Raw genomic sequence first — 15,988 nt, forward strand, 5'->3', positions numbered from 1 at the left:
TATGGTTTATATGCAGATTTTTTTGTATTTCATGGGTTTTTGTATATATAATTCTTAAAGTTATTTTTGTAGTTTATAATCATTGGTGTTTACTTTGCCTGTTATGACACTCATAAAATATTTGTTGAAAGCATGAATAGTCATTGTAATTTTATCTTTTTTTCTTAGAGGTTCATGTGTCACACAATTAGGCCTTCTGGAAAGCATACACAGTATGTTCAGGAGGGAGGACCTGCTTTTAAGCATCACTCGCCAAGCGTTTATAGATCGTGTTCTCCTCACTCTGCTGTGGCACTGTAGCCTGGATGCCTTGAGAGAATTCTTTAGCAGAATTGTGGTGGATGCCATTGATGTGTTGAAGTCCAGGTTTACAAAGGTATCATATATCTAATGAATTAAATATTAATGGGAATTTACCAATCTCTAATGACCAGTGTCATTAGAAGCTGCTGTGTGCTCAGCAGAGTGGTGTCTGTTGTTGGTGGAGCATTTCCTCTACTCTTGATGACAGTCTATGGCCACATGGGGTCTGTATTTGTTTCCTGTGGCTGCTGTAATAGTACCCCACAAACTTGGAGGCCTAGAGCAATAGAAATGTATTTTCTCACAGTTCTGGAGGTCACATGTCCAAAGTCAGCTTCACTGGGCCAAAACCAAAGTGTTGCCAGGGCCGTGCTCACTCTGGGAACTCCAGGGTGAAAGCTTTTCCTTGCCTCTTCCAGCTTGTGGTGGCTGTCAGCATCCCTCAGGTCTCTGCCTCTGTTTTCACAGTCCTTTTCCTGTCTGTCTGATCTCCTTCTACATCACTCTTATAAGGTTGCATGTGATTTCATTCAAAAACCACCTGAATGATCCAAAATAATCTCCCATCTCAAAGTCCTCGAATAAATCATGTCTGCAAAGCCCTCTTTTGCCACCTGAGGAAGTTACAGTCAAGGTTCCAGGGGTTAGGGCATCTTTCAGATATCTTTTGTTAGGTGAGTACGTGGGGCATCATGCAGCCTCCCTAAGTTTGAATACCCACATGGCACATTATTAATGTAGGCTTCAAAAGAGCTAAAAATTTTGTGTTTTACTATGTTGGGTTTTCACCTGCTGGTCCCATATCTCCAGTCAGACTGTGTAAACACTGTATATCCTGGCCTTACTATTTGGATGCAGTGTGTTACTTCCTACTCACCCAATATAACACATTCGTGCTTATATCCACATTTTAGACCCTGGACAAGTGGGTGCTCTTTTATTGAAGTGATTAACATTTTTGACTTTTAAAGGTATTTCTATGTAAAGTATTAATGTAGTAAGTATTAAATTGGATGTGAATTTCAATAACATTTTTCATGTTTGATAAGACTAAAGATAATTGTTGTCTCTTCTAAGCTAAATGAATCTACCTTTGATACTCAAATCACCAAGAAGATGGGCTACTATAAAATGCTAGATGTAATGTATTCTCGTCTTCCAAAAAATGATGTTCACTCTAAGGAATCCAAAATTAATCAAGTTTTCCATGGGTCATGTATTACAGAAGGAAATGAACTTACAAAGACACTGATTAAGTAAGATTTTACTTATTTGGGGTTTTATTTGATTTGTTAAGGTTTTTGGCACATGTATTTTTATGCATGTATGTAATATGAATAAATGTTTTATGTAAATACTAACTTTTATAGTTTTCTTGTGTACAACTACCGAGGTGGACTTTAATTTAGCATGTTATTGGATTATAGACATTTTTTCTTATAATCATCTTTTCTAAAGAATAAAACCTTTTTTCTTTTACTAATTTTTTCTTTTATTGCTATTTCCCCCCCTGCATAGCTTGATATATTTTTAAGTGCTATGATTTAAAGGAAGAAAGAATTTAGGGTATTTTATTTTTTTTTGACTAGCATTTGAAAGTAAAGGAGTAGTAAATATTTTTTCATAGACATTCTATAAAATACGAAGCAATCAAATATATTTTCTCTAAAACTGGTCTTGTAATGGAGTTTTTCTCCTAGTAAATGTTGAACACAGACTTTGTGGTGTCTTATTTTGCATCTCCAAACTCATCATTACTCTCCTCCCACCTTATCTTACTCCTTATCTTACCTCCTCAGTGAATGATGTCACCATCCACTTACTTGCACAAACAAGAGACTTGAGAGTCATATTTTATTCTTCCTTCTTCATCTCCCCATCCTCCATGCACACCCTGTCTGTCACCAAATAGATCTGGCTGATTTTATCTTTTCAGTATTCCTGAACTCCATTCCCCTTTGTTCAGCCTTGTTTTAGTGTCAGGATTTTTTTGGTGAGCCATTGCCATTGTTTCCTTTGTAACTATTCTCCCTGCTCCTAGGCTTGTGTCTCTCTGTTCTGTCTGCACTGCTGCCAGAATCACAGTTACAGCTGGAATGTGAGCCTGATTCTTTCATTTCTTTGCCTAAAACCCATCAGTGGCACCTGGTCTTCAGGAGCAGGCGTTGGCAAACTTACTGTAAAGGACCAGATAGTAAACACCTCTGGCTTTGCGGGCTAGGTAGTATGTTGCATCTGCTACATAGTACTGCAGAAGCAGCGGTCGCATCCTGCGGGCTCATGTTCACACTCCTTAGCACTGTGGAGAGCTCTCTGAGGGACCTACCTACTTCCTCTCTCTCACCACCAGGTTTAACCGTTGTTCAGAGTGACATTGTTCTCTCTGCTTGGAATGCCAGCACACATCTTTCCTTTGGCTAACTTATATTTCAGAACTCATCTCAGATACTTTCTCTTAGACCCTTTGCTAGGTCCTCACACTGGGCTGCTGTCTGTCCTCCCTGCCTCCCTGTTTCTTTACTTACCACTGTTCCTGTGCTGACCTTGTGAGATCCATGTAGGCTGCCTTTGGTGTGAAATGTGATTTGCTCATCTTCACATTCCCAGTGCCCAGTATTGTGGCTGGCACAAACCTGACACTCAGAAAAGTGAACTGCGCCTATCAGATCCTGTTGTCTGGCGTCACAGGGCTTGAGCAGCGATCTCCATGTTATGTGAATTGATTGTAATCTGGCTGTACTCTGCAGGTTGTGCCATGATGCATATACAGAGAACATGGCCGGGGAGAATCAGCTGCTGGGGAGGAGGAGACTTTATCACTGTGCTGCGTACAACTGTGCCATCTCTGTCATCTGCTGTGTTTTTAGTGAGCTAAAATTTTACCAAGGTTTTCTCTTCAGTGAAAAACCAGAAAAGGTAGGCCTCTCCTGAGGTATTCACTATTACTTTGATTGTAGGATTTCAAAGGTGATATTCTGTCAAAGTGTATTATAATTTATACCTTCTTATGATATTAAAGATGTGGTTCTTTTGGTTCTGCAGGTGTATTTTAAAGCCAAAGTGCTTCTCCATGAGTTATTAAGTAGGATCAGTTCTATAGTCCATCAGTTATACCATTTAAATATTGTTGTATGATTCTTTGGATTTACAGAACTTGCTTATTTTTGAAAATCTGATTGACCTGAAGCGCTGCTATACATTTCCTATAGAAGTTGAGGTGAGTAAAACTTTTAATATTTCTAAGTTAAAAAAATTTATCAGGCGCTCACAGAGAAAATGTTGTAATGTTGAACATGTTAAATTGCCAATATTCATGTCTGGTTTCAACTATAAAAACTTTCAGTGTCAGCTTGAGGTACAGTCTCAGGCAACTATAACAAAATTCCTTAGAACTGGATTTTTCCATGTCTTGACTTGTGAAGGAAAAACAGTGCCAATAAAAGGAGGTGGTAGGACATATCCTAGAGTTGTTTTCTGAGTAAATTCCTTTAAAGGAGCTGAGATCCACACTGATATGAATCTTAATCTTGTGGCACTGCTGAGGCAGCTGGGCAGGACAAAGGAGATGTCATAGGAGTAACTGGAAGACTTGCTGTGGCAGATGAGACAAGTTTGGTTTTAGCCAAGCTCAGGTTGACATGCCAGCTTCAGCAATTAGGGACCATTAGAAATGGGAAGGTGGGCAGAGTGCCAAGCTCACATACCATGGCCTACACATTTCCACACAGCTTCTGACCCTGATCACATCACTACATCTGAATGGTTGCTTGCTATCTTGTTTCCTTTTGGAAGAGACTTGGATTTTTTATCTAGGCATATGTTCAAAGAACTAAAAACCAAAATAATAATAGTACCAGTTTATTAGGCATCTAGACACATGCTATATGTTACTTCTAAACTTTACAACAACATTGTAAGATGCTACGATATATCATAACTGTATAGTTGAGGACACTGAGGCTCAGAGAGCAAGGAAAAATTATTGATAATCCAGGCATGTGGCTGTAAAAGCTCAGCATACACTGTGCTCAGCTGTATAAGAGCTAACATTGGTGGGAGGTAGGGAGGGGGCAAGTACCTAGGTCCATAAACTTTGAGAGTATGTGGGAAAGGCTCCCTTAAGGAATACTTACCCATCTCTTTTTGTGGATATTTTTGAATACTTTTAAATGTGATCGAAGTTTTGTTTAAAATTTCATAATTTGTGTTTTTGCCATATTGCTATTAAAACAGAAAAAGTGTGACCACAATTCTAAAATATTTTAAATTGTCTATTTCTTTTGCCTAATAGCTTCCTATGGAAAGAACGAAAAAGTACATTGAAATTAGGAAAGAAGCCAGGGAAGCAGCAAGTGGGAATTCAGGTAGGATGTTTTAAAAAAATGAGGAAGCTTTCTAAAAATTGGTATTTTTTTATGTAAATAGAAAATATTTTAACTACTCCACAATGTTGAAATTGAATTTGAAAAATATTTTATTTTTAAGTGGCAAATGGAATTTTATTTTGACGGGAATGTAATTAGCTAAACTTAACTGCATGAAAAGGTCTCATAGCAGCCAGATGGTGCTCAGATATGTTATACTTAAAAAAAAAAGTGTGAGATTAGTGTGAAGTCTCTTTGTTCAATGGATTTTGTTTTTATATTTCTATACATTCAGAAATCTGTATTAGAAGACAGATTCTATCCTGCCACTCTTTTGTTCTGAACCTTCTAGCAGCTTCCCATCTCTTTCAGGGCAGAGCTGCCTGAGGCCCCTGAACTGCTGGCCACCTCCCCTGCAGCCCTCCTTCCTGCTCACTCCACTCTGGCAGAAGGGCCCCTGGATGTGCCTTCTGGGCGCCAGGCTTGTTTTTGCTCAGGGCGTTTGCACTTGCTGTTCCCTCTAACAATATAGACCACAGATATCGGTATACTTCGTGACATTTTGTTTAGTGTCAGTCCTTGAAGGAGGCTCTCCCTGGCCTCTCTATTTAAAGTTAAACCTCCGTCACTCATGTTAACAAGGAGTTAACATGCTCTTTGTTAGGATTTTTGACTTAATTTTTCTTCATAGCTTTTATCACCATTTCTTGATATGAGAATACAATTTGGACCAGTTTTCTAAATCCCTTATATATTTTAGATGTGCTATTTTTCAGTAGTATTTCTTTTCATATTTATGTTAGACATATTGGGCAAAATGTACACATTAAAATTTTGAATGCAAAGAAAATCTGTTAATCATATCCAAAAATTGGATCCAGTTTAACTTAATTTGTCTATGACAATAGAGAGTAACTGCTAAATAATGACAAAAACAAAGGGAGATCTTTTCCCCATTTCCTTTTTGCTTTGTTAATCTGAACAATGGGTTAGAAATCACAGGGTTGATGAAAGCCTTAGTTAAAAGTATCCTTTAATTTTATTATCATTTGAGCTTAGAGAAATACATTTCTTACTGATCATGTTTGACTACATGTATTTTCTTCTTATTTATATTTCAGATGTTCCTCATTATATGTCTTCCTTGTCATATCTGGCAGACAGTAGCCTGAGTGAGGAAATGAGTCAATTTGATTTCTCAACTGGAGTTCAGAGTTATTCTTACAGCTCCCAAGACCCTAGTTCTACCACTAGTCGTTTTCAGAGATGGGTAATGATCACATTTCACATACTAACAGAACATTGTTGAAGTTTGTAGGAGAGGGAGGTCACAGCTCTGCCTTGCTGTTACTGTGGGAGGCCAGTTCTCTGTCTGTAGGTAGCCCTCAGAGAATAGTGCTAATTTGGAGAATTTTCTAAGACCTAAGCCCCAGCATTCTGTCCTGTACACTGAGAAGATCTCACACAGGAAGGAAGTCGGGGGGTCTGGGGCCAATGTGGCAGAGATGTCTGACCTGAGGTGCTACATAGGGAAAGACTGGGAAGACGGGTGGTGGGTTCTGTGTATCCAGAATGTAAGGAAGACGTGAGGTCCTGTTTATATTCTAATTGTTTAATAAGAAAACACACTGAGTGTGTTTGATATTATTACCCAATTATCATTACCTAAGTATTTGTTATATGATATTGCCCCCAAAATGAAACTCTTATGTTCAGGGACATTTTGACAGCGCACTCTGCATAATGGGCTTCTTCCCTCTCCATAGGAGCATCAGGCCCCCGTGGCCCACGGGGGTGTCCTGGAGCTGGAGATGGATGAGCTCAACCAGCACGAGTGTATGGCCCCGATGATAGCCCTGATGCGGCACATGCACAGGAGCCTGAGCCCCGCTGCCAGGGAGGAGGTACTGTCCCCACGCACCTCTGTCATTTCTCATGCTGTTCATTGGTATCATATTGAGAATTAGCTTTTAATCTTGAAGACCAAGCCAAATTGCATATCAAATAAACGTGATTTTTTGTTTTTCATGTCTGTCTTTGTCATTGTTTTCTCATAATATCAAAATGTGAGATTATTTTATTCCACTTTTTAAAGTAATTTTGAGTGTTTAATTTCAGGGTTCAGTGCCAAGAGATCTTTCTCCTTGGATGAAATTTCTCCATGGCAAACTTGGAAATTCATCAGTACCATTAAATATTCGTCTCTTCTTAGCCAAGCTTATTGTTAATACAGAAGAGGTAAGTAATTTATTATTTCTTTTTAACAGTTCTTTGAAATTCTATGAATCTATTTAAGAAAACACAAAAAGGAAGATATAAAGGGACAGAGCATGACATACTTGTTCTCTGAATAAATTAACCAGCCGCATTTCTCTGCTTGTTCAACACCATTTTATTATATCATTTTCTTTTAAAACATGTGAGTTAACCTCCATCAAGTTTGAAATGGGCTTTGTATAAAGTACATGTAGCAGCTATCTTATGGCTGCCAAACTTCTTTGTTTATAGTAGCAAAAAAATTGGTGAAAATATTTCTGCTAACTCTATATTAAAAACAGCTGACTCTTAGGCAGTTGCTGAATTTGTCAGTCTATCTCCATACAGGCCTAAGTCTGGCAGGGGCGTCTTCTACCAGCGGGACGTAGAGTAGGTTTTGGAGAGCCTTTGCATACGCACAGAGTGCAGCAGGAGTGTGCTCTGCACGGAGGGAGCAGTGCGAGCAGGTCTGCACTGGAGCAGAGGTCGGGCTCATTTGCTGAGCAATGGCGAGTCACTGGAGGGTGCTGGGTGGTGGGCAGCATCATCCTCTTGGCCCCGAGAAAGTCCTTCTAGGCATCTCTGTGGATGCGAAGAGCCCAAGGCCAAGCCGCCAGGAGGTCTGGGACTGCAGGGACCTGCTTTCTTTCCTCAGGCCTTGCTTGATTCCTTGATTCCTTGGTCACAGGGTGCCATGGACTAGGGGCTTAAACAATAGTTCTGAAGGTCAGAAGTCTCAGGTCACGGTGCTGGTAGGATTGGTTCCTTTGAGGACTGGTAGGGAAGGTCTGGTCCAGGCTGCCCCTAGCTCCTGGTGGCCTTAGGCATTTCTGGGCATGTAGATGGCAGTTTCTCTGTGTCTTCACACCCTCTCCCCCCACACATCTGTCTCTGTGCCCAAATTTCCGCTTTTTATTAGGACACCAGTTGTGTTAGATTAGGGCCCCCTCATAACCTCACTTTAATTTGATTACCTCTGTAAAGACCGAGTCTCCAAATAAGGTCACGGTTCTGAGGGTTAGGACCTAACAGCTATTTAGGAGATACAGTTCAGCCCGTAACATTTGCGGTCATCGTGACTTCAAGCTCATGTTCTTCCAAGTGCTTTCTTGGTTGCTATTACAAAGGAGCTGGGTGTTGGCATTTGGATGGTTTCTTTGGGGCGCTGGACATGGGCAGGCAGGCTGAGGAGGAAGCTGGTGCCCTGCGTCTGCATGTGTGGGTGTGAGAAGCCTCCGAGGCGTCCCAGGAACTTGTCCCTGGCGCAGTGTGTGTCTCTGGAGTCTGGAGTGGGCAGGGCAGTGGTTCCCAAGAGGAGATGCTAGAGAAGGTCCTCGTCCCATGGAAGAAAATAATAGAACTTTTATTTGCATTTATCTTAAAATTTCCAACCTTTAAGTATTTGTTATAGTTTAATAGCATAAAGTGGTTCATATATATCACATATAAATAAATGTATACGTGGAATGTGCTCTGATTTTTTTTTTTTTAACTTATTGGGAGCCTTTTGAAATCCTTATTTCAAAAGGATTTGAAACCACAAGATTAAGCTGTGAGAAGAGTACATGAGAAAGCCCCAAGAAAACATTTGAAAGAGAAGGTAGGAAGGTTAAGTGGTTAGACAGCTTGGATTATATTCTTCAGTCTGTTCTTTTCCATCACTGCATTCTCCTGCAGTGGCATTTAGTATATGGATATATCTTATTTAGATTTCAGAGATTTAAGCATGTGACATTTATAACAGAATGACTTCTGTGACACAGGAAAAAGTGAAAAAAAATTTAGCCATATGTACCTACCTAATTTTATAATCTCATTTTTATATGCCTTATGCATCTGCATAAAATAAAAGAATTTTCTGTAGCTGAGTATTATTCAGATGGGACAGAGAGGGTTGCTATAGAATACTTTGATTTTGATTTCTATGAGCATCATTGTATCAGAAGGGTTTTTTTTTGAGACAGAGTCTCGCTTGTTGACCAGGCTAGAGTGAGTGCCGTGGCGTCAGCCTAGCTCACAGCAACCTCAAACTCCTGGGCTCAAGCAATCCTCCTGCCTCAGCCTCCCGAGTACCTGGGACTACAGGCATGCGCCACCATGCCCGGCTAATTTTTTTTATATATATATTAGTTGGCCAATTAATTTCTTTCTATTTATAGTAGAGACGGGGTCTTGCTCTTGCTCAGGCTGGTTTCGAACTCCTGACCTGGAGCAATCCGCCCGCCTCAGCCTCCCAGAGTGCTAGGATTACAGGCGTGAGCCACGGTGCCTGGCTATCAGAAGGGTTTTAAGCAGTGAAAAGATCAATAACAAATCCATTTCCATTGAATTGTTTCAGGAGCCCTTGAAGAGATAATTCAGCAGAGAATCTAATGTGATCAAGTGGGGTAATTGTTGGAATTTACATCTGTTTGGGACTTAGGTCCAGTAATAATATAAAATTTTGGCTGATGGAGGATATATTCCCGTATTATTAATAATATTTTCGTTATTTCAAATGATTCATTAACTTTTCAATTTTCTCATAGGTCTTTCGCCCTTACGCAAAGCACTGGCTCAGCCCCTTGCTGCAGCTGGCTGTTTCTGAAGACAGTGGAGGAGGAGGAATTCACTACATGCTGGTTGAGATTGTGGCTACTGTTCTTTCATGGACAGGCGTGGCTACTCCCGCAGTAAGGATGGATGCATCTGTTCTGTAGCAATGCATTATTTCTGTGCTGATATCCTATAGTGCAGCAGTCCCCAAACTTTCTGGACGGGTTGGAAGACAGTTTTTCCACTATCTGGAGAGTGAGGCACATGATGGTTTTGGGATGATTCAAGTACATTACGTTTATTGTGTACTTTATTTCCATTATTATTACATTATAATATGTAGTGAAATAATTATACAACTCTCCATAATACAGAATCAGTGGGAACCCTGAGCTTGTTTTCCTCCAACTCACGCCTCTGCCGATCTGACAGGAGGTGGAGCTCAGGCAGTGATGCGAGTGATGGGCAGCGGCTGTAAATACAGACGCAGCTTCACTTGCTCACTTGCTCACTCACTTGCCTCACTCACTCACATCCTGTTCACCTCCTGCTCTGCAGCCCTGTTCCTAACAGGCCATGGACTGGTACCAGTATGAAGCCCAGGGGTTGGGGATTGTAGTTATAGTGCATATGACAGGTAGCTCAAGCTCCTCTTCATGACCTTGAGTTGTCGTTTTGTGATGCTCCCATATGGAATGGCCTCAGACTGCTTTGGTTTTGTTTTGTTGTCTTTCATCTGCTTTTGATGATTCCTTTGACCTTGCTTTTATTACTAAGCTGTCAGGCATTTATTTTATTTTGTTTTGTTTATTGCTTTTACTTGCTAGGAGCTTGGAAACTAAATACCAGATTTATTAAAATTATGTGTAAGCTAAATGACAGTATACCCTGGGTGTGAGATTCTGAGGACTTCTATCGAGAGTAAAGCCCTGGGTGTGGTGGTGTTTATTTGCCAGCTTATTTATTCCAGAGCATTGACCGTAATCCATACTGGTGAGAGTGGCTGCTAAGGTCCTAGTTGCCAGATGGTGACACTGTGTTGTGGGGGAGCAACTTGGGTGCAGACTTATATGTGCGAGAGCTTTTCCTATTCATTTAAAACTGTGGACACCGACATCGTTCAAAAGTTTTCATGTGAGAATATCATGGGAATGATCATTATGAAACACCATAAATGTACATACAGCTTTTTCACATGTCTGTGTCTGGATGTGCCTATCTCAGTTATCTCACAGTAAACCAAATTTAGATTTCTTTTTTTTTTTTGAGACAGAGTCTTACTTTGTGGCCCAGGCTAGAGTGAGTGCCGTGGCGTCAGCCTGGCTCACAGCAACCTCAATCTCCGGGGCTCAGCGATCCTACTGCCTCAGCCTCCCGAGTAGCTGGGACTACAGGCATGCACCACCATGCCCAGCTAATTTTTTGTATATATATTTTTAGTTGGTCAATTAATTTATTTCTATTTTTGGTAGAGACGGGGTCTCGCTCAGGCTGGTTTCGAACTCCTGACCTTGAGCAATCCGCCCACCTCGGCCTCCCAAAGTGCTAGGATTACAGGCGTGAGCCACCACGCCCGGCCCTCATTGTGGTTTTGATTTGCATTTCCCTGATGATTAGAGATGTTGAACATTTTTTCATATGTTTGTTGGCCATTCTTCTGTCTTCTTTTGAGAAGTTTCTGTTCATGTCCTTTGCCTATCTTTTGATATGGTTGTTTGATTTTTTCTTGCTGATTTTCCTGAGTTCTAAATAGATTCTAGTTATCAGCCTTTTATCAGATGTGTAGCTTGCAAAAATTTTCTCCCATTCTGTGGGTTGTCTGTTTGCTCTCTTGACAGTTTTCTTTGGCTGTGCAGAAGCTTTTTAATTTCATTAGGTCCCATTTGTTTATTTTTGTTGCTGTTGTGATTGCCTTTGGGGTCTTCTTCATAAATTCTTTGCCTAGGCCAATATCTAGAAGAGTATTTCCAACATTTTCCTCTAGAATTCTAATAGTTTCACACCTAACGTTCAAGGCTGTTACCCAGCGTGAGTTGATCTTTGTGAGAGGTGAATGGTGTGGGTCTTGTTTCAGTCTTCTACATGTGGCTATCCAGTTTTCCCAACACCGTTTATTAAATAAGGATTCTTTTCCCCAGTGTATGTTTTTGTCTGCTTTGTTGAAGATTAGTTGGCTATATGATGATGGTTTTCTATCTGGGTTCTCTGTTCTGTTCCACTGGTCAATGTCCCTGTTCTTGTGCCAGTCCCAAGCTGTTTTAATGACTATAGCCTTGTATTATAGTCTGAAGTCTGGTAAATTAATACCTCCTATTTTGTTTTTATTGCCTAAGATTGCTTTTGTTATAGGGGGTCTTGTCTGGTTCCATATGAAGCGTAAAATTATTTTTTCTATATCTGTGAAAAATGATGATGGTATTTTGATAGGAATTGCATTGACTCTGTAGGTCACTTTGGATAGTATAGACATTTTAACAATGTTGATTCTGCCGACCCATGAGCATGGTATATTCTTCCGTCTGTTTACCTGCTATTTCCTTCTTCAGTGTTTCATAGTTCTCCCTGTAGAGGTGTTTTACCTCCTTAGTTAAATATATTCGAAGGTACTTTATTTTGTTTGTTGCTGTTTTGAAGGGAATTGAGTCTTTGATTTGGTTCTCACTTTTACTGTTGTTGGCGTATATGAATGCCTCTGATTTCTGTGTATTGATTTTGTATCCTGAGACTTTACCAAATTCATTTATCAGATCAAGGAGTCTCTTGGTTGAATCCTTGGGGTTTTCTAGGTATAATATCAAGTCATCAGCAAAGAGTGAGAGTTTGATCTCTTCTGCTCCCATTTGGATGCCCTTAATTCCACTCTCTTGTCTGATTGTTGTAGGGAGGACTTCCAGCGCTATGTTGAACAGAAGTGGAGATAGTGGGCAACCTTGTCTTGTTCCAGTTCTAAGTGGGAATGCTTTCAGTTTTTCCCCATTCAGTATGATATTGGCTGTGGTTTGTCATATATGGCTTGTATCATTTTTAGGTAAGCCTCGTCTGTGCCTATTTTGTTGAGTGTTCTTATCATAAAAGGGTGTTGAATTTTGTCAAATGCTTTCTCTGCGTCTATTGAGAGGATCATGTGGTCTTTGTTTTTGCTTCTGTTTATATGGTGAATTACATTTATAGATTTGCATATGTTGAACCATCCCTGAATCCCTGGGATGAAGCCCACTTGGTTGTGATGAATTATTTTCTTGACAAGCACCTGGATTCGATTGGCTAGGATTTTGTTGAGAATTTTTGCATCTATATTCATAAGGGACATTGGTCTGTAGTTTTCTTTATTTGTTGCATCCTTTCCTGGTTTTCGTATCAGAGAAATATTTGCTTCATAAACGGTGTCGAGGAGGTTTCCGTTCTTCTCGATGTTGTGGAATAGTTTCTGCAAGTTAGGTACTAGTTCTTCTTTGTAAGTGTGGTAAAATTCGGGTGTGAAACCATCTGGTCTAGGACTTTTCTTTTTAGGAAGGTTTTTTATTCCTGTTTCAATTTAGTACTTGATATTGGTCTGTTCAGGAATTCTATTTCTTCCTGGTTGAGTCTAGGGAGGCTGTGTGTTTCTAAGAAATTGTCCATTTCCTCCACATTATCCAGTTTGTGTGTATAGAGGTTTTTGTAGTATTCATAAATTATATCTTGTATCTATGTGGTATCAGTTGTAATTTCTCCTTTATTGTTCCTGATGGAGCTTATTAGAGATTTTTCTTTTCTGCTTTTCGTTAGTCTAGCCAATGGTGTGTCAATTTTGTTTATTTTTTCAAAGAACCAACTTTTTGTTTTATTAATCTTTCCGTATAGTTTCCCTATTGTCAATTTCGTTTAGTTCTGATTTGATCTTAATGATTTCACTTCTTCTGCTGGGTTTGGGGTTGGTCTTTTCTTCTTTTTCCAGCTGTTTGAGACGATTCATTAGGTTGTCTATTTGTGATCTTTTTGACCTTTGGATATAGGCATTTATGGAAATAAACTTTCCTCTCAGAACTGCTTTAGCTGTGTCCCATAGGTTTTGGTAACTTGTGTCACCTTTGTCATTTAGTTCAAAGAATCTTTTGATTTCCATCTTGATTTTCTCGTTTATTAAGTGATCATTCAGCAGAAGATTTAGTTTCCATGACTTTGTGTAGAAATGAGAACTCCTGTTAGGATTGATTTCTACATTTATTCCATTGTGGTCTGAAAAGATACATGGTATAATTTTTATCTTTTTAAATTGTTTGAGATGTGCTTTGTGTCCTAGGATATGGTCAATCTTAGAGAATGACCCATGAGCTGATGAGAAGAACGTATATTCAGTGGTTTTGGACAGGACATTACAGGACATTACAGAATGTCCTGTAAATGTCAGTCAGGCCCATTTGTTCTAGGGTTCTGTTTAAGTCCATTATTTCTTTGTTGAGTTTTTGTTTAGAGGATCTGTCCTGTGCTGTCAGTGGGGTGTTAAAGTCTCCAACTATTATGGTGGTGTTGTTTATCCATTTGTTTAGATCAAGTAGAGTTTGATTTATGAATCTGGGTGCACCACGGTTGGATGTATATATATTTAGAATTGTTATGTCTTCTTGTTGAACTGTACCCTTCACCATCATATAGTGACCTTCTTTGTCTTTTATTACTTTTGTTGATTTAAAAACTAAGTTATCTGTAATCAGCACCGCCACGCCAGCTTTCTTTGGCTTCCGTTTGCTTGAAATATTGTTCTTCACCCCTTTACCTTTAGTCTAATTGCATCCTTGCAGGTTAGATGTGTTTCCTGAAGGCAGCAGATTCTTGGCTTGTGTTTTTTTTTTTTATCCATTTGGCCAGCCTATATCTCTTGAGTGGGGAGTTCAAGCCATTCACATTTATTGAGATAACTGATAGATGGGGCAGATTTCTGTTCATTATGTTGGGTTGAACTTTGTTGCTTTGTTTTCTCTCTTGAGCCATTGTAATGTCTGGGCTTTGATCTTTAGCTTTGAGTAGATTTACATTCATGAGTGTTTAATTGTGCTGATCCATGGGTAACACTGTTTTGAGTACTTCTTGAAGGGCTGGTCTTGTCTTGGTGAATTCCCTCAGTCTTTGCTTATCTGAGAATGTCTTTATTTCTCCTTCATATAGAAAACTTAGTTTTACAGGGAATAAGATTCTAGGCTGGACATTGTTTTGTTTCAGAAGAGTAAGAATGGGGCCCCAGTCTCTCCTTGCTTGTAAAGTCTCAGTAGAGAAGTCTGGCGTTATTCAAATTGGCTTTCCCTTGTATGTTACTTGCTTCTTTCATCTTACAGCTCTTAGAAGGGCCTCTTTAGTTGATATTTTGGTCAGTCTGATGACTGCATGTAGTGACGTCTTACTGTATTGAATCTCCCAGGGGTCCTCTGAGTTTCTTGAACTTGTATATTGAGATTTTGAGCAAGGCCTGGGAAATTTTCCTCTATTATATCTTCAAATAGCTTGTCCAACCCTTGAGTGTTGTCTTCTTCCCCTTCTGGTAACCCTATGACCCTCACATTAGGTTTCTTCACATAATCCCACATCGCTTGTAGGCTTTGCTCTTTTATCTTGTTTCTCTGCTCTATCTCTGTGAATGCTTTATTTAATTGGAAGGTGTTATCCTCAATCTCTGAGATTCTTTCTTATGTTTGATTTACCCTGTTCTTGAGGCTTTCCACTGAATTTTATAGTTCCCTGAATTGGTTCTTCATTTCCGGGAGTTCGGTTAAACTTTTCTTCATTGTGCCGATTTCTTTAGCGAACTTTTGTTCCAGGTCCTGGAGGCTTTTTGTGGTTTCTTTGTGTTGGTTATTGATTTGTTCTTGCACGTCGTTGAATTTTCTTATGATCCACATTCGGAATTCCACTTCTCTCATTTTGGTTGCTTGATTTTGGTTGGTGTCTGTTTCTAAGCGGCTGAGGCTCCTCTTTGGGGGTGTGGTTTCCGTTTGGTTCTTCATATTTCTAGAGTTCCTTCGCTGATTTCTTTCCATGTCCATCAGTTGTTGTTTCTTTCCTTTAGGTTTTCATTTGGGTATTCACACGCCTTGGTTAGTTTCTGATCCGGTAGGTGGTGTCTGTGGGTGAGATTTGACCACTTCCTTATAATGAGTCAGTAGGTGCCACGAAAAGGGTGTGCACTTGCCTGTCAGTAGGTGGCGCTTGCTTGGAGGAACAGGCTACGCTGTTGTTTTTGTGTCCTGTTATCAGCTCTTGTTCCTGTAGAGAGGCACTCTAGTGCCTCAGGTGGTCGGTGGGGCCCTGGGACTTCCAGGTGTGTCCTTTTCTGCCCCTCAGTGATGGCTGGTCTAGGAGAGAGTCTAGGCGAAGCTTGGTTGGGTAAGCCTGCCCTCAGGCACCATCAATGTCGTTAGCAGGGGTCAAAGTTCTGTTCTCTGCTTCCAGGAAAAGCTGTCAGGGCGGGGCTCGAATGGTCCCGCTCAGTCAGAGAGTCTGCGTGTGGGGTGGGGCTGTCTGAGACCCACAGTCTGGAGCGGGCCTGGCTTCTTTCC

At 40.1% G+C, this 15,988-nt stretch overlaps 1 protein-coding gene across 4 annotated transcripts in view; it reads left to right on the forward strand.

Moving 5' to 3' along the window:
* Positions 1-15,988, forward strand: part of PRKDC (protein kinase, DNA-activated, catalytic subunit) — a 159,173-nt gene that overhangs the window by 76,737 nt on the left and 66,448 nt on the right. For 3 of the 4 annotated variants that reach the window (XM_012790025.2, XM_076005322.1, XM_012790028.2), the window contains 9 exons: positions 169-376; positions 1,381-1,559; positions 3,051-3,219; positions 3,455-3,520; positions 4,595-4,667; positions 5,789-5,937; positions 6,434-6,571; positions 6,786-6,905; positions 9,452-9,595. In XM_012790025.2, coding sequence (XP_012645479.2) covers positions 169-376; positions 1,381-1,559; positions 3,051-3,219; positions 3,455-3,520; positions 4,595-4,667; positions 5,789-5,937; positions 6,434-6,571; positions 6,786-6,905; positions 9,452-9,595 — 1,246 coding nt within the window. The remainder of the gene's footprint in view (positions 1-168; positions 377-1,380; positions 1,560-3,050; positions 3,220-3,454; positions 3,521-4,594; positions 4,668-5,788; positions 5,938-6,433; positions 6,572-6,785; positions 6,906-9,451; positions 9,596-15,988) is intronic. The other variant, XM_012790027.2, reaches the window with a different exon arrangement.

This window comes from Microcebus murinus, chromosome 7 (genome assembly GCF_040939455.1).
Source record: "Microcebus murinus isolate Inina chromosome 7, M.murinus_Inina_mat1.0, whole genome shotgun sequence".
NCBI lineage: Eukaryota > Metazoa > Chordata > Mammalia > Primates > Cheirogaleidae > Microcebus > Microcebus murinus.